The sequence below is a fragment of the Eurypyga helias genome, unplaced genomic scaffold, assembly GCF_000690775.1.
Source record: "Eurypyga helias isolate BGI_N326 unplaced genomic scaffold, ASM69077v1 scaffold14341, whole genome shotgun sequence".
Taxonomy (NCBI): domain Eukaryota; kingdom Metazoa; phylum Chordata; class Aves; order Eurypygiformes; family Eurypygidae; genus Eurypyga; species Eurypyga helias.
Window position 1 is genome coordinate 12858 of NW_010229027.1, and position 18041 is coordinate 30898.

The following is an 18041-nucleotide window of genomic DNA, read 5'->3' on the forward strand; positions in this document are numbered from 1 at the left end:
CTCTCAGTCAGCACCTGCAGCCCACCTCGGGGGCAATACCGACCTGTCCAGAACCTCGTTGCGTCTGTTCGCGATGACTCCCTTGGCGTAATGGTCAGCAGAGATCAGCTGGTCGGCGAAAGACTGCAGGACAGCGATTTTCTCCTCCTGTCAAGAAGAAAAGTCAAGAATTACGACGGTGTTTCCTTGAAGTCAAGTGATGAGCAGGGTCTGGAACGGAACAAGACTTTTCTTCCTGCTTTAAATACACCAAATGGTAAACGTGACTGTGTGAAGAAAGTCAACCTTTACAGGACCGCGGGTTCAACTTCAGAACATCTTTCCCCTGTGGCATTTGGGGAAAAAAGGTATCTTTTGGAGTTTAAGCTACAGCAGTATCATTTCTCAAGAGAAGTAGGCAGCTTTCTGTTATAAGAAACTGAAAATATACCTTTTTCTGTTATAAAAGAAGGAAAAAAAACCCCATTTCAAATCAGCAAGAGATTTACAGCAAACTGGCCGCTGTTCCTGGCTGTTTGTAGGCAGTGACATACATCCCCATCCGCATCAGCCGCTTCCAAACTTTCCCCACGGATCCCAAACGGCCTAACTTTTAAGAACAGAACTTTAGAAGCCGTACATGGCATTAAATTCTTTGGCTAATGATCTGCGGAAGGAAAAACTGAACTGCTTTCCCCTCACTTCAGCTACACTCACCTGGACATTGATCGCCTTATCAAAATCTTCGTGTTTCTTGATGAGGGCCTCCACACTGTCTAAAGAATCTCCTTTATCTTCGGTATTTAGGAAAGCCTCTCGGGCAGCCATCCAGTTTTCAGCTTGTTCGCAGTCCCGATGAAACAGCTAGGGGAAAAAAAAAACCCAAGCATAAGAAAGACAGGCCAAGAGCACAGCTCATCACTACCAAAGAACAAACTGTCTCATGAAAAAAGGAATTCTTTTTCCTTTCCAAAACGCAGCAGAGTACCTGTAGTTCTAGGCACTGGTCCAGCATCATTCTCCGCTGGACCCAGGCCTTCTCAAGGTCTGTCCGTTCTTGCTCTAGAATATCCAGCTTCTCCTTGATCTCTGGGCTGGCATAATGTCCATGAGCCAGAAGCTGTTGTCCAAACTGTTCAAACGCCTGGAAAGTGCCAGCCCTCGCATCTATTTCAGTGCGGTGCTCCTGCGAGGTACAGAGAACGAGTTACTGGACAGGCAGCAGAGCTGGAACTGATCTGGTTTTGGAACTCTAAATGGGAAGCGTCAGAAAAAGAAACACTTGATGTTTATGGTATGCACTTAGCACCTTTCACATACCTGATGCCTTTCCAGTAAAGCTTCAGCTCCAGTCACATCCTTTGCAAGCTCGTCTGAGGAGACCAGGCCCCGGATTCCATTGATCCACGACATAAGGTCCCTGTGAACACACATCAATAGAGGATTTTTCCCTCCCTGCATTGAAATAAGTCAGAACAGGAAAAACAGTCCTTTTCTGAACCTTCCCCACAAATATCCCTGTGGCACAAGAAGGCACATACACTTCACCAATACCACACCAGACAGATGAACTGGGAGGGTGGAAATAGGATCTTTACCTGAAGTCACTGAGGAAACGCTGCAGGTCATGAGAGTCTCCAAGCTTCTCTTTGCGCTGGTCAGCACGTTTTCCCAGACTATTCCAAGCCTGATTCAATTCAGTACATTTTTCCTGGAGATCTTCAGCAGATTCTGGATGTGACTGGATCAGACGCTGGGCAGTTTCGCCAAGAGAATTCACCTAGAATTAGGGAAAGGGAAATAAACACAATGAAGACAAAGAGTCATTTCTCTAGTTCAATCATTTCTGCTTTTGGTTTTGTCCTCCCCACAACCTCACCTTGTCTCCAAGAGCTGCCAGGTCTCTCTCAAAGCCTTCGTGTTTGCGCTGCAGAGCCTGCACACTGGCCAAGTCATGTCCGTAGTTGTCTGTATTTAATGCTTGATTCTTCTCCTCTATCCACTCCTTTGTCTCATCAGCATCTCTGGTTTGGAAGGCAAAACGAGAATGAAAACAGAGGCCACCCGAGGATCTCCGTCACCCAGCAGGCCGCCGATTTCCAGAGAACGCAGTTGATAGCTCTACTCAATTATTCCCAAGATGACACAAATGCACTTGTGACACGCAAAATAGGAGCGTGTCCAGACCTCCCAAGCCCACTGCAATTCCATGATTTCATGTTAACAAGTCTTTCTAGGAAGAATGTAAAGAATTCTTGTTGGACCACTGGTGGTCTGACTTCCACTGAATGAGCTGGGGGCTGAAATATGGTGGGTTTAGGATAGGTCCCACTGCATTTGAGAACTCGCATGGACAAAGTGTTTTCCTGAATTAAGACCAAACACGATACAATCCCCTCACCTGTGGAATCTCTGGACTTCGTGGGCACTGCCCAGCAGCTGGCTTCGCTCCTCTGCGAGCTGCTGCAGGGATCTCCAGCGTTCATTCAGTTCCTGCAAAATGAATGGAAAACCCCCACGGGTACTGCAGATCGGAGTTGCACAGCACCTCTGTCTACACCAGAAACGCTCGCGCTGGACTCACTGAAGCTCTGCGATGTCAAACAGAGAACTTCAGCAGCAAGTAACACTGTTTGCTACGCTTCTCCATGCCTTCTTCCTCCTGCTGGCACTTGCAAGAACGCCAACAACCCCTTCTTCATCTCCATCCTTGTATCATTCTTCATCACATAAATATTTCAGGGGTCTACTGGGAACACCGACAGCAGTGCTAGAAGATTTCCTGACAGCCACGCTTCTTTCTTTTACGGTACATAAACCTCACCAGGCATCAGTAAGATGAAAAGGTCAAGACTGACCTTTCGCTACCGGTGAAGGTTACTATATTCTGCTTAATTCCACAAGAATGCACAAATTCAAGTAGCCCAGTTAAATAAAATCATGTTCAGGGTTTCTCCTGAGACTTGAAAGCAATTGATTTTATGTATATAAGAAGATATGGTTGTACCCTGAGAAGCAAACGCTGTAGGTGGCAGTACTTCTTTCAGCAGATTGTTTCAGAAGGGTTTACAAAGAGTAATGAAATCCAAAGACTATGGAAAGGGAGGGCAAAAAACGTTCTCAGCTTTTAACTTGGCTCAGAAATGGTTGTCTTATTACCTTGATTGAGTTAAAGGTTGCCACTGTGTGTACCATCAGACGTGCGGACTGTATGAAAAGGCAGAAATAAAATGTAGCATTAAAGTCAACTCTAACCAATCGGAGACAAAACCAGACTGAAAAAATCCCTTAATATCCCTAACAATTTGTCCCAGGTCAAAAGCAGATTTTGTAAACTATAACTCTACCACCTTGCAGGAAGAAAGAAATGCCCTAGGTTTTAAAGGTTTCATGGAAACTGCTGAATAGTCTTTACGTGCTACTACAGAACAGCGTTAGGATGAACGATCAATGCGAGTGAATCACCCAAGCACCTAAGAACACCTGAGCTATTACAGATCAGAGTAGGAGTAGCTGGAAATCTGCAAGTGAGCGCTGTCATGTTAGTGTAAATTGGAACAAACAGTACAGTCTTAAGGACAGAAAAGAGAAAACTTAAAGTCAACCTTCAATAAGTGAAATGATAAAAAACCCCAGGCTGCTAGTCAGGGGAACAGGGGAAAAAAAATAATCAGTAAACGGTTGAGTTTTTGGTAAAATCAGCTTAGCAGTTAATTCAAGTATTTCTAGAGCATCATCAGAATTGGTGGAGTCCTAGAAAAACGACAACCGATCCCCTCCAACACACCATCTACTCCGACGGTGACAGAGTACTTGCAAACTTCATGCCTTTGCAGATATGCCCAGAGAGGGGCTTCTGGTTTGCCAAGTTACTACGAGACGCTTCCGAGTCACCACACTTATGTACAGTCTGCGCCAAAAGCCACGAACCACCAGTTCTCGCTGACACGGCTGCGGTTCCTACACTGCCGCCAAAATACCAGTTACACGTTTTGCCCACAGTCACACAACGTACGAGCAGCTTTACGCTTAGGAGGGGGATGTACCAAAGGTGGGAATGCAATACCAGAGAAAAGCACCATGTCAGGTGACGTCAAAAATATTCCAGATGTTTCTGTGTATCAGCAGCTGGCAGCTACGCCACTAATGGATGGAGAAGGGCTGCTTCTAGAAAAGCATTATGCTTTTCAGGTGATGTCAAAAATATTCCAGATGTTTCTGTGTATCAGCAGCTGGCAGCTACGCCACTAATGGATGGAGAAGGGCTGCTTCTAAGTACTGTAGGAAACGAGCTAGAGATGAGCAACGGTGCTGCTCCACACATACAACATACTCCTACAGGAACACTGCCATCTACGGCTCTGACTTCCAGGGATAAAACACTTCTTTCTACTCGCTACATTAAGAAAGGACTCCTGCTAAGTGAACAGGGACTATTTTCCATCTAGAGGCCATGGGATACCTAAAAACATCGGTGTAAAAACTAGAGTCAGTCTTATAGTGCAAGTTCAAAACAAAACGGGTGTTTCGCAGCAGCACTACACGGACTGTCGGCAATTTCTGTGGCTACAGCAATTCTCCTGGAAAGCTCTCAGCTACTCTCCTAACCATACCTGCACAGCGGGAGCTGACACAGACACTGGATTGTGCCTAGACGGGTTTGTTTTTAAAGCCAAGAGAAGTGCCTGTGTGACATCTTTATACACGGATGGGTTTGTTTTGTCACAAGAGAAGCGCCTGTGTGACATCTTTATACACGGAGAGAATCTGTATGCCAGCACAGGAAGGTGTGCTCCTGCTGACTGCTCAGCACGCTTCTCTAACACCCTGGCTGAAGCAAACAAGCAAAGCCAAATGAATGTCACTAACCCTAAATCAATCCAAATTCACACACTTGTGACACCATTAAAGTCACTTTGTCAACAGCAAAAAAAAGAAAAAAAGATGGGGGAATAAAGAAAACAAAGTAAAAAAGGCACATGAGAAGGTGCATGGTCTAAAAAAAGATGATGCGCTGCAGTTTTTGTTTGCTACGAAGCAATGACACCTACCTTCCACGGAGAGGCTGTCTTAGAATCAGTTTCATCCTGTTTGGAAACAGGAAGAGAGAGCTGTAAGTAGGAAGCAAAACCTAAAACTATCAGAATAAAACTGCAGATGTCTGAACATTCTCCATGTTCAACCTTAACAGCATAAATCAGTTTTTACAGGGAAGGATTTCCATCATTTCAGGTCATCCTCCTCTGCTTTGATTTGTGATGTGGGGTAAGACACTCAGGAAATAAAGGATCAAAAGGAAGATAATGTTTTTTTGGCTATTCAAAGTCTTTTTTTTAGTTCCTTCATGGAACTGAACCACAATTATGGCTGAACTCGTACTCGTACATCCCAAACCAGTGAGAGTTGCTATGATGGAAATTAACACTTACCTTGGGCATCATACCATAGACTTCCTGCAAAGGAAGGACACACAGAAACAACGGTTATTTTCTAATAGAAAGTTAGTTTTCCCTGTTTTTGAGTAAAGAAGATAGCAGATACGCTTCTGTCCTCCTTCCCCAGGCAGGTTACTAGCACGTCACTGAGCCAAACTGCGCTCACACAACCTCAACGCGTAGCGGAAGCGGGAGCTGGACTGCTCAACCGTCTACTGCAACACGTCGTATTAGAGCTCAGAAAATAAACAAGCTGCTCCATACTCTGTCGGTACCATGCAGGATTATTTACAGAAATAGCACCAGTATGTGAAAAACTGGCAAAAAATAGGTGTGTTACTAAAAAAAAAAACAAAACCAAAAACCCCAAAAACCCCACAACGCCCCTCCACTGTAGGCTGAACTCTATCTTATTTCTCTTTTCCCACAGCATTCCTCACCTTTTTTCCTGCAGAGAAATAAAGGCTGCAATTTCAAATTTATACGAAACAAAAGCTAACACACGGATTCACCACGTATCTCTTTTAGTATCATTTTAAGGACGTCCCATTTCCAAAAAAAAACAAGAGAAAAGGAAAAAGCTCTAGATGGTGCAATCTGCGGGATGTAAAACACCCCCTGTACAGGGTACCCTTGTAATGGCCACACACCAGAAGAGGCACCAAGTATCCCTGGTTAGAATTCCAGTATTACTGGAGCAGGGAGCAAAAAAGGATGGCCAGCATCTTGCTAGGACACACAAAGCAGAAGACAGCAGAGAAGAGACAGGAAGAAAGTCTTTTGCTTCTCAAGAGGATTAGACTAAGCCAGGTAAAAAAAGAAGTGGACCTGTTGCTGTACTGCTTGAACTTCATCCGCCATCAACCCTTCCGACTCCAGGTCGTTGGCCACCTTGTTTATGTCCTTCAGGCGCGACTCATTGGCTTTTAAATCCTGCGCAGAACGGGAGAATATCACAGCGTTACCGTTCACGCAAGCAAAACAACGTGGATCGAGCTGGCGCTCCAGTGGTGCCGAGAAGAGCACGGACTATAAACAGTGGGAATTCAGCTCATTTGACCCTGAGGGGTACCTGTGAACACAGGGGACACAGGGAGTCCGTGCCAAGAAACCCCGGCTGCCAACGCCGAGTGGCAACGCATTAAAGACACGCACCCGCAGAGTTTTCCATGCACAAAGTTAATCAACAATCAGGGCATTTCAGTGCTCAGCATCTCACCAAAGAGGTCAGAATAAATGGATCTGCCCAAGCAATTCTTTCACACCTCACGCAAAGAAAAATCATTATTAACTTGTACTACAAACACTGGGAGAAAAAACCCCAAAACTGAAAGGCTACCGGCATTCTGAAGCTGAGGATTATTTTTTCTTATCTAGGGAAAACACTCTACAAATAGAAACTAGGGCTGGAACTAGGTGATCTTTAAGGTCCCTTCCAACGCAAACCATCATATGATTCTATGGTAAAATATATTTCAACAAAAAGGGACGGCTTAAGTAAAGGTTGTGCTGTACACAAAGGGGAATTCCTGCAAAGCTGGGCGGGTTTTGGGTCTGAATGCGCTGAAACAGAGTGTCGGCTCTCTGGGAGCTGGGAAGCATGCAGCAACCTGAGACCGAAGACTTCCAAATGTGGGATTCTCTCTATCCTCACACAACAAAATGTTTAAAAAAAGGCTTCTATACCTTTTTATTTCCAATCAAAGCTAAGTTCCCTTCTCAACTATGAAAAATCATCGCAGAGAGTTAACTGGGGAGAGACCAAAACCAAACACACACATGATGGCAGCATTACAACTTACCTTCTGAAAATCATCAAATTTCTTCTGCAGCACCTCCACCTGCTCCAGATCAGCACCCACTTCCTCACTGGTGAGCGCAGCTTCCTTCTCGTTGATCCACTGCTGCAGCTCGTTAGCTTCACGGAAAAGCATGAATTTTTTGCAGCTTTTTTCTAGCATGCCTTTGCGTTTTTCTCCCAGCTCAAGGAGAGAGTGATACCTGGAACAAGCAGAAAGGAGAGCAGGGGGCAGTCAGACTGAAGTGAGCCGAGCCTCAGTTTTACCAAGCACTGGTATCACCAAGGGTGTGGGAAATCCCTGCGCTCTACACGCTGTTCTTCTACGGAACCACCTACTTGTCCGTGATCAGGTAAATGGAAACTGCACATGTTTCTCCTCCGTGTGGAGACGCACCCCAGAACAAGACCTCCCACAGGCAACGCTTCACCGGGCAAAAGCAAACCCGAATCACAGCTTAGGTCAGGGTAGGCCCTTAAGCTACAGCAGCACTGAGCGCAGGAATAACTCCAGTGGGTCTCACTTTCTGGGAAGTGTTTTCCTACAGTACCTCAAAAGTTTGCCATCAGATTATTAAAACCTACTAGCCTGCAGCTATTGGACGTGAGTGTCTTATCCAGCCATTATTCAGCGCAAAATCTGCTAAATGTTTAAAAATAGGTGTTATTTCTTTAATAACACAACTATATTCACCTGAGAAATCCCTGAAATTCATTTCACATACACTGTTTATGTATCTGTGGAATTCCCAGCAGTATCAGTGAAATTACTCCTCATTTCCATTAGAATAAACGCAAAGCAAAACCTCTACATGTTTAAATCTGTTTGAACGGGCAGATAAACCTCAAAAGAGCAGTCATGTACCTAAAACCACAAGAAAACTGGTGTCTCTTATTTGATTCCTGGTAACCAACTACACGCAGATGATCCTCCAATAACTTTCCCAAGCCACTGCTGGGAAAAAGCCAAGGGAAGTTTTACAGTCATGGATACAGAATCACAGATCTCTTTAGCAACGCATAATGACTGTTTTTAAAGACCCTGCATTCAGAAAAGCCTAACACCCATTCTTACTGTCACCCTATTTTAAACCTTCTGGAAGAGGAGGTATTCCAGCTGCCTCTGGATGGGGTTTTTATATCCTGAACCAGGTTGCACACTGGTCTACGACAGTCACCACCAGCAGCAACTGTCATCGTTAAGGCACAAGGACATCCATCCCGATGTTATTAAATAACCAAGACACTGCTGAGGCACTGCAGGGTCCTCAAATGGGGAAAGAGCAGCCTGAGAGCCTTTCCATTTCCCATGTGCAAGCACACAGGCAGATACTGAGCAATTACACCTCCAACCTGGAAGAGTCCAACGAAGCAGCATTTTCCTAACCACTAACTCAGCTTCTGTTGAAGAAAACCCTCGATACCCTGGGCTGTAATGTCTACACGTCAAACTGGTAACTCTCCTTCCACGGAGGCAGAGACTGTGGTTTGTGTCTGTCCTGGTTTAGGGCTGGAGAGGAAAGAACTGAGAATCTTTCATATTAGGTCTGAGTTGAAACTTTCTGCCCTGACTCGGCCGAGCTCCCGCGTGCAGGCCAACGCTGTTCTGCAGGTGCTTGCCTCAGCACACAGGTTTAGGTATTGAATACTTGTGAGGCTCACAGAGGATTCTGGAGCAAAGTTCCTTTAGAAGCAGACCTTCCCTCAAAGCTGCTTTGCAACACTTCAGAGATTAACATAGTACTTTCATTTTTGAGTCTCAAGAAACACGTTCCCTGTGAAAACAAAGCCAATGGACACCAGTGCTTCGGATCTCCCAGCAACTTCCACGACCGTAACGCCAACTTGGTGGTTTTTTCCAGGAAACACGAAGACAAGTTTGAAAATTAAGTTTGTGTTACACTAAAACCCAATCATCCTGTATAAATAAACGAATGCTTTTTGACTCCCCAGCAGGAACGTGACTTTATACGATAAGCTATGATAACGCCACCCCTCAAGCTCCAAGACATTCATTTGTGATGCAGTACTCGTATTGCACGTTTCACGTGTGTCTTTAGACAAACAAGCCAGTTGCTACCTGCACCTCAGAAAATCCAGGAGCTGCTCTTTACAGGAAACAGTCCTCGTCTCCCCCAGGGCCTCACTCGGTAAGTACAATCAGCGTAACAGAATGTGACGTCACCGACCCGTTTAGCAGCGCAGAGGTGACACAAGATAAGCAGCTGGCTGGCCGTAAAGACCACGTGAAACACACCCCATGACGCTCATCTACGCTAAAATAATTCACGTGGCAGAAATAGCTTCCTTCGTGTCTCTTTGGAGCAGCTTTCCCAAAGAAAGAAACAAAGGGAGAACGAGCAGGGACAGGACGGAGACAGCGTGGTTTAGAAAGGGCTAATCCTACTCACAGTTCTTCGACCTGTTTCATACGCAGAGATACACTGCCGACTTCCTTAGTTATGAGAGTCCTGCACAGACAGAGGGAGCACAGCAAATGCATGCAAAAAATTAGTCAGATTAACACAAATAATGAAAGCAGCAGCTCCATCCGTGGGTTGGCTGTGGTAGGAGATGGTTTAGGGTTCACATGGAAATGCAGAAAATCGGGTGTCATTCGGAAGCAAACAAAGCAAATCGGACCAGCACAGTTCCCGTGAGGAAAGCTCAGCGGGACAGTTGAGCTCTCTCCCTACGGTCCCCTCGTTTCCTGAGCAGCGTGCCATGTATGCTAACGGCAGTCCCCCCCCTCCTTGGCTCTAAAACACGACACCATGGTTCTAGTTCGTAAAAGCAGTGTGTAAATGCATGAAGTTGCACATTATTAAAGCCCTGAACAATGTGTTGCAGTTTTCCAGTGCCCTTTCTTCTCACTGGGACAAGCTGCCTTTTTTATTTTTTTTCCCCCTGGCTTGGTTGGTTGTGATGTGGTTTTTGGGTTTGGTTTGCGTTTTTTTTTGGGTAGTGGTGTTGTGTTTGGGTTTTTTTTTTTAATTCTAGAGGTAAAACTAATAATTATTGTATGCTACTGTAATAACTGGCGAGTCAAAACAACCGAGTGGGAAGAAATCCTCACGCAGAACAACAGCGTAGCTGTGCAAACAGATGGGAGCACACATAAAACTTTCAGCTTCGGCTTCCGAGTGGCTTGATAAGATGAGCCAGCAGTTCACAGCTATCACCCACAGCCCTTGCTTGAACTAATCTACAACTACCATGTGCTTAGGGGGTCATTACCCAGCAGCCATACCTACAATGTTCCTCTCTGCAAAGTTAAAAATAAAAGGAGGGGGGCCTGGTTTAGCTCACACAACGGCACGGCGTTTCAGGAAAAGAAGTAATGAGCTGGCACCGAAGGAGTCACAGCTCCTGTGGAGGCAGCCCCATAGAGGGAGGGTCCTGTACTTGGTGGAACAGAATTTAAGCAAGCTTTTCAAAACAGATCACACATTAAGAAGTGACAACTACAAATACAAGAGCTGCTTAGGACAGATGTAACTCACAGACAAGTTTCAAGTCGTTAGGTACAACAACAAAAGGAACACGTAAAATACTGAAGTCAGACAGCAAGTTGAGCTCTAGATCATGAGTTTTACAGTTAAAAAATGGGAAAAGCAACAAGAAAACCTAGAATAAACAAGCTCAATGTAGCGCCCCTGGCAAAGGAGCCCTTTGTTTTGCTCCAATTAATTACTCCCTAGTGTCAGAGGCATTAACCTAAACTTGTGGCAAAGGCCAAGCCAGCAAACGCTGGACGGGTGTCGTATCCCAGTAGTTAGATCTTACTGGTTGTCAATTTGCTCCTGTCGCAATGCTATGCTGCCCTGCTCTTCCAGGAGATTCTCTCGGGATGCAGACTGGGCAGGATCGAGTTTTTTCACATAGGCAGCTGGCACAAAGCCCTGACGGTCATTCACTTCCACCTTCCACCAGTCCTGGAAAGGAAAAGAAGAGGTAACCACAGCGAGGCAAGCATGAAGCATGCTGCGCAGCTGAAACCTGCCAACCAGACTTGTGTCAACACACGAAAACCAGCGACGCTCGCAAGAGTTTGATCTCTTTATGGAGAGCATTTCAAACAGTCTCCTGAGGATCTCTAGGTCTTACTTCCATGTCTTTCCCCTTGTGTTTGCTCAATAATGCCTCGGCAGCAGGGAAGAATGTTTTCTCACAGACACATGCCCTGCAGCGTACGTTGTTCCTCTGACTTTGAAAGCTGGCAGCTCTGGAGGAGTCAGGAGGACGAGCTGAAGAGGTACGCTGAAGTGCTGAGCGGGAACGTGGACTAAACGTGCAACGCTTTAACTCTGAATGCTCTTACGAATAAAAAAAGAACCCCAAGCTCCACAGAACGCACGAAACAAAGCCAGCCAAGCGCTGAGCGGAGCAGAAGGCAAGAGCATACCTTGTTGGTGCTGTTGAGTAAGGTGAGGATGTCTCCCTTTTTCATAGTCACCTCCCGGGGACTCTTCTCTTGGTAATCGTAGAGTGCCAGTACCAGCTCTTTTCCAGTTTCGTCGTCCGTGGGAGCCACTTGTTGCTAACAAAGAAGGAGCACAAGAAAAATGAGTTGTTTCATGTTTATTACAATCAATGTAGCTGTCCTAAAAAAAGACCTCAGCCTTCGTTAAAGCTACTGTGGGGTGCCTTAGAATGGTTCCTGTTGACATAAACATCATGCAGACAGACTGGTTTTAGGTGCTGTCTGGGCTCAAACCTTGAAAACCACCACATCATACTGTTCTTTTGCAACGCAACACAGCTGCCTGGTATGATTATAAAAACATGCCACTGTTCTTTTTTGAGAAAACCAAGTATAGTCTGCACCAAGTTCTCAAAAACAACTGCTATTGAGCTTTGTCTTTACCTTCTGCTGACCCAGGCATTTCAGCAGCACGATTAGCATCTTTCCTTACCCTGCATGACTGGGCCTGTTCCCGTAATGCCTGTATGCTACTGCCGTAAGCGGAAAGGTCAGACATCAAAGCTTCATGTTTCTTCAGAAGAGCCTGAAAGCGAATGACAAAACCAACATGAACACCTAGCCACGTCACAAACAATACTCTGCTTAAAATAGACACTTTGGCCCCATACACAGGGAGAAGGGGATTTTCAGAGCTGCTTCGAAAAGCTCTGATGAGAATAACCACTTTATTTATTCACAGGCACGCTCCTGGTGCTTTTCCTCTACCTTATCTCGGAAAGATTCTTTTGGTGTGACCCGGAATACCACGTGTCACTCTGGAAATAGCGTTAAGCCCACAAGTATGCCTTCAAAAGGCACTCGGGTTTGCTGGAACGTCACTCAGCCGTGTCTGGGCCACGGCATTTGGCTCCACAACAATACTCGTAAAAGAATTCCAGGCAAAAAATTACTTTCGGACCAATGAACTGCTGAAAAAATCCAGACTCATTCTGAAATGCAACATTAAATGAGGGGTTTGCTGATATCAGTCCGTATTAAAAAAGTGAATACAAATGTAACGTTTCCTCGTGGTTGGTTGAACACACCAAACAGCAGTATTTCATGTGCAATAAACTAAGACACAAGAAAAACTAGCATCTTTTGACTCTGAGCCAAAATTCAGCTTGAGAGAAGAATCTTCTGCCTTGTTTTCTTAAGAATCCTGCAATTGCCAGAGCTCCATATTTTTTTACCACTGGACAAATCCTCACTGTGTTTAGGCAAAAGCGATTCAAACAACAATCTCAAATACCTCTGCAGAGTCTTCATCTTTTCCATAGTCTGTGCTGCCTACAATGGGCTCTTTTTCCCTCATCCAGGATTCTGCCTCATTAGCATCAGCAAAGTACTGCTGAGCTTGCAGGGAATCCTCGAGGTCTTGTCGGCGCTGAGATGCTTTCGCTTTCAGAGAGTCCCATTTCTGGTTTAGCTCGTTCAGTTTGATTTTCACATCCTCGGCTGCAAAATGTCCTGGAGTAACAGAAAAAGAGGGAACTGAAGGACTCGGAGACAGGAATAACATACACTGAAAGATGACTTGTGCTTTTGAAAGTCACAGAAATGAGACCTGTTTAAACACATGTAGCCTGTTCTGACTAGAACAATGAAAGCACAACTCGCTTGTCCTCTTGGCTGGAAAACACGGTACCTGTCAGTCAAACTGTACTAGGAATATTTGAATTATGAAGAACAAGACAAGCCACATCTTAACATTTTCTTCTCAGCGATGAAAGGGAAAAGGTCACCTCTTTCCAGGGTTAGAGATTTGACAACAGACAAACGTCGTTGTTTCAGATGTGTGTCCTGAATCCTGGCAGGGAAGGGTTTTTTTTAGTATTCTGGTGTTAACAGCCAGTCAGAAATGAAGACACTTATTTAAGAGCAGAAAAAAACACTCCCCTTGTGAAGGATTCTCCCTCACATCACCATTAGCTACCTCAGGTACAAGCCTTTAATACATTTACAAAGGGAGGTGACGTATCATAGGCACAAAGCTGCTGAATAAAGGGCTTGTCAAGAGCCGATGAAGATCTGAAAATCGTGACAGGCTCCCATCAAAGAATTGATTTTTATTTTCAGGTGAAATGATGACCAGAAGTTGATCCTGATAGCAGGTACCTAACTATCGTTTGGATAAAACAGGCAGAAATTCTTCATTGCACAGGGCCAGAGAACAAAGTCCAGCACAAGGACTTGTGGATTGCTGAAAAAGGAGGAGTTATAAACCATTGAGACGTACCCTCTTCCACCATGGCATTTCCCTTCTGTGTAACTGCTTTAATGCGGGGCTCATGGCCTGCAATCTCTGCCTGCAAAGCCTGGTGCTTCTTTAGCAGGTTCTGGACACCAATTAAGTCCTTGCCTGAAAGATATAAAACAGTTAATCAGCTAATTCAGAGGCATTAGACACAACAAAAATTCCAAGGAAGCTGCGACAGGTGGCAGACAAACTTGCGGAAGAGGTGCTGCCACAATGAAAACAGAGCACCATGAAGACTTCGCTACCCACTGGAACTGCAGGAATAACAGAACCATGGGTGATGGCCACTGTGATTCCAGGAAACGTTCACTACAATACACATTTCAGCAGTTTCCCAGGAATGTTCCATGAGGATACAAGCTGTAACAGAGCAATTCTGACATCTCAATCCTGGAGATATCGCGACGGACCAACCTCGGTTTGTTGAAGCTGCGATAGGTTCTTTTTCTCTAATCCAGGTCTCTTCATCCTCAATATCACGGAAAAGCTGCTGCAGGCGAAGGGAATCTGCAAGTTTCTGCTTGCGAGCTACCATAGGATCCTTTAGAGCTTCGTAACGAGCTACTAAAGCTTCTTGTTTCTTCTTGATATTGTCGGCGTCAAAGTGCCCAGCGTCTTGGAACTGGCGTGCCTGGATGGTAATGCCATCTATGCGATCCTAAAATGAATTCAGCAACAGCACTCCGTCAGAATTTCCCTGAGAGGGCGGCTGTGACTGAAAACACTTTCAGGTCTTTTAGCTAATAAGTTACATCGTGACAAGAGAACCTCAGCCGCACACTGCCAGTGCAGTAATTTTGGTAATAATCATATCCTGGGCAATATTCAACCCATTATGTAACTGCAATTGTCTTTAACCTGTCAATCTCATCACATAAACAAAAGATTCTTGAAATGACATTAACCTTACAGATGTGCTACTCTAGGCACATCTTCAGTTGTTAAGAACTGATAATTCCAGTTGTGGGAACCCAGATTTCATGGATTTAATTCCCCTGAAGATCATTTGCAAATGAAGGAACCATTTGCTGTCAAGCTCCATATTTAAGAACTGATCTGTTCTCCCTCCCTTCCCATTTCCTGGAGCGACATGGAAATAAACTGCACAAGAATTGGCTGTTTGCAAAGGGAGAGCCGAAGGGAGAAATCACTGCCTACGCAGATCACGGCACACCTTTTGACGTTGGTGCTCACAGCGCAAACAACGCTGTGCTGTCAGCAGGGCATGCTATGGAATTATTTTACCTTTTCAAACAGCTTATTTGTATCAAAGTCACAGAGCTATTGTTCTTACAGACATGCAATTTATGTTTCAGTTCAAAATTATTTCTGATAAATAAAGTGTGAAGACCATAGCTACAAAAATGATGAAAATACAGACCTGCTAAGGCCTCGGGAGTGACTATGCTGAGTGAGCTGATCTAGGACAGGAAGAAAAATTATTTCCCTTACCTGATGGGCAGCAACATCTGCCTCGAGCAGGGCATGTTTCTTCTGAAGATTCTGAACATTAGTGAGATCTTTTCCATAATCATCAGAAGCCAAGTGTCCCTCTACTTCATAGAGCCACAGCTCAATGTCTTCCACATTGCGATTGAACTGCTGCTGTTGATTGGCTTCACGCAGTTTTATACCTGAGCGAGACAGAGCGACAAGGGGAAAAGACGATTTCAGCTTTCCCACTTAATTCACTTCCTGTCTTATCCTGGCTAAACTCTAGAAAAAGAGCTGCCTGTGTTCTTCTGTGCAAGCTGTACCTTTGAGCTCAGTGGCCTCCAGAAGTTTCTTCCACAAGCTGATAACTTCATTCATGCGAGCTGCCACTTCATCAGAGGCATAATGATGGACGTCGATCAGCTTCTGGCCAGCCTTCTCCAGGGCATCAATACGGCTCTGATTAGCAGAAAGCTCTGCTTCAAAAGCCTGGTGTTTCTGAACTTTACCTTGCAAGTTGGATGGGTCCTTCAGAGGGAAAAAAAAAAAAAAGAACCTTTCAGTCCAAAATTAGTGTCTATAGGTCTCTGAGGAATTTTGAAAATCAGGCTGCATTGATAGACATGCCAAGATGTCACCGGAGGATTTAGTGCCAACAATATGCCTTAAATCAGAACACTTAAGCTTCTGAATAAGCATGACTACAGCATGGTGGGAAAATCACCCTTGGGGTCAGGGAGACATTACAATTCCTCCCGTTGCCATTAATACTGCCAGCAACATTTCGGGTGACACTGCTTCATATCATTAGACTGATTACATTAAGCCTGGTACTGCCTCAAAATTAATCTAACATTGGTCTTTGTGTTTACCTTGTATGCCTCATCTGTTGCCGTTTTCATTTTTTCATTCACCCAACTCTTTAGCTCATCGGAGTCTCGGAAAAACTGCTGCAGATGGAAAGAATCTGCCAGCTGAGTGCGGCGGTACATAGCTCTCTCGTGAAGGGCATTTCGGCGGCTCAGCAGCTGAGAAAAAAAAGAGCACAGGCTTATAAATTGTTCAAGCTTGTAAGAACACCATTGTACTGGTAATTCTGGGAGAGCTCCAGCGACCTATCCTATCCCGCAGTCATACCATTTAAACTGACAGAGCAGAACATGATCTAAAGCCTACAGTCCAAGTCCGTTGTGGATACTTACGGCATCCCTGCGTGTAGCGACATCATCCATGGCATAATGGTTATTCTGGATCAGTTTAGTAGCAAACTCATCTAATGCCTGAAGAGAAAACAGGTTTCCATTTATTTGGTGTAATAGAATTGTCTGTGCAAGTTTACTTAGTAGATGAATTCTCAGAAGTTTAGCGCAGTACAACTAACAGAAACCCCAAAGATAAAAAAGGGGGTAACAGTACCTATCTGTACCATCATCTTACATGTGGCAGAGGGCAGATTTTACACAAGCCTTCGTGCACACGTGTGCTGGCATGATACACAAGCACTGGGTTACTCAGCTCCCTCCAGGCAGCAACCGAGCCCTATCCTTTTCCACTATTTTCCATTTTAGAGACAATACATCCCACGTAACGGTGGATCCCATACTTCTCTGTCCTCCTCTAGCAGCGTCTCCTCCCCAGACAACAAATGCCCTTGGTTTATTTCTTGCCTATCTAGTGATCACCTAATGTAAACGTCTTACTGTGATTTTCTCCTCTTGGGCGCTCAGGGATTTCTCAAAGTCTTCATGCTTCTTCAGAAGAGCCTCCACGCTATCCAGGGAATCGCCAAGGTCTTCATTCAGCAGAAATGCCTAAAGGAAGGAAAGAAACACACACATTCATGTTTCCATGCTCAGCTGCTCTGACTCAACCGTGGCCAGCGATGTACTGCCACACAGTAGTATGGAAAAGTAAAGGCCGATGTGCTGGGATGGTGTTCCTCTCGCAGCCCGAGGTTCTGAGTAAGTCTTCTTAGCTTCTCATTCAAACAGCACGTCACAGGAGTTGACACAGGTGAAAGCAACCTCAAGCCAACTTGTCACAGCTAATAGCTTCAGCATTATCTGGCAGCAGCTTGGGCACTCAGACCAGTAACTCCTCCCAGCACCCTGCTCGCTAGAGCGCGGGCAGCGGCAGCCACTGCCACCTGTAAATGCCAGTTGGTTAAGCCAGCCAGAAACGAAGATCAGCTCCATCTGGAGAGTCCCAAGATATGCACTCACCTCTTGTTTGCTCATCCAGTTGTCGACTTGCTCAGTATCCCTGTAGAAAAGCTGCAGGTCCATGCACTGTTCGTACTGTTGTCTGCGCAGCTCCCAGAGCTCTAGCAAGGCAGATCTTTCGTCCGAGAGGATGGTGAGCTAACAGATTGGGAAGAGGAACAGATAATAAGTTTATTTAACAGTCTGGTTTGTTTCCATCTCAATGTAAAACCAAGTTGCGACTCCAAAACTGTGGTTAACACTGGACTGTAAATGAGCTCCTGTGTAAAGAATAATCCTGTTACTGGCATCACCCTCCTCATATGGGGCAAGCCTTTTCTCTGCTTATCAAGCTTGAGTAGTGGCTACAACCTCCTGACTTCAGTCAGAAACCTCTCCTTTTCCACACTAAATCTACACAGAGATATTTAATTGACAACTGCCCTTTTTTCTGCAGACTAGTCGTGAG

At 45.1% G+C, this 18041-nt stretch overlaps 1 protein-coding gene across 1 annotated transcript in view; it reads right to left on the minus strand.

The window, feature by feature from the left end:
* Nucleotides 1-18041, minus strand: part of SPTAN1 (spectrin, alpha, non-erythrocytic 1) — a gene marked incomplete at its 3' end in the record, with an annotated part of 40259 nt that overhangs the window by 12808 nt on the left and 9410 nt on the right. Inside the window, exons 10-34 of the mRNA XM_010160245.1 lie at nucleotides 17594-17731; nucleotides 17072-17182; nucleotides 16574-16651; nucleotides 16244-16399; nucleotides 15695-15899; nucleotides 15390-15571; nucleotides 14352-14595; nucleotides 13917-14039; nucleotides 12930-13147; nucleotides 12129-12221; nucleotides 11618-11752; nucleotides 10999-11147; nucleotides 9624-9683; nucleotides 7217-7415; nucleotides 6243-6347; nucleotides 5409-5432; nucleotides 5031-5066; nucleotides 3139-3186; nucleotides 2381-2472; nucleotides 1859-2003; nucleotides 1578-1759; nucleotides 1300-1399; nucleotides 968-1165; nucleotides 697-843; nucleotides 44-147 (exon numbers count right to left, since the gene is read on the minus strand). Coding sequence (XP_010158547.1) covers nucleotides 44-147; nucleotides 697-843; nucleotides 968-1165; nucleotides 1300-1399; nucleotides 1578-1759; nucleotides 1859-2003; nucleotides 2381-2472; nucleotides 3139-3186; nucleotides 5031-5066; nucleotides 5409-5432; nucleotides 6243-6347; nucleotides 7217-7415; nucleotides 9624-9683; nucleotides 10999-11147; nucleotides 11618-11752; nucleotides 12129-12221; nucleotides 12930-13147; nucleotides 13917-14039; nucleotides 14352-14595; nucleotides 15390-15571; nucleotides 15695-15899; nucleotides 16244-16399; nucleotides 16574-16651; nucleotides 17072-17182; nucleotides 17594-17731 — 3272 coding nt within the window. The remainder of the gene's footprint in view (nucleotides 1-43; nucleotides 148-696; nucleotides 844-967; nucleotides 1166-1299; nucleotides 1400-1577; nucleotides 1760-1858; nucleotides 2004-2380; nucleotides 2473-3138; nucleotides 3187-5030; nucleotides 5067-5408; nucleotides 5433-6242; nucleotides 6348-7216; nucleotides 7416-9623; nucleotides 9684-10998; nucleotides 11148-11617; nucleotides 11753-12128; nucleotides 12222-12929; nucleotides 13148-13916; nucleotides 14040-14351; nucleotides 14596-15389; nucleotides 15572-15694; nucleotides 15900-16243; nucleotides 16400-16573; nucleotides 16652-17071; nucleotides 17183-17593; nucleotides 17732-18041) is intronic.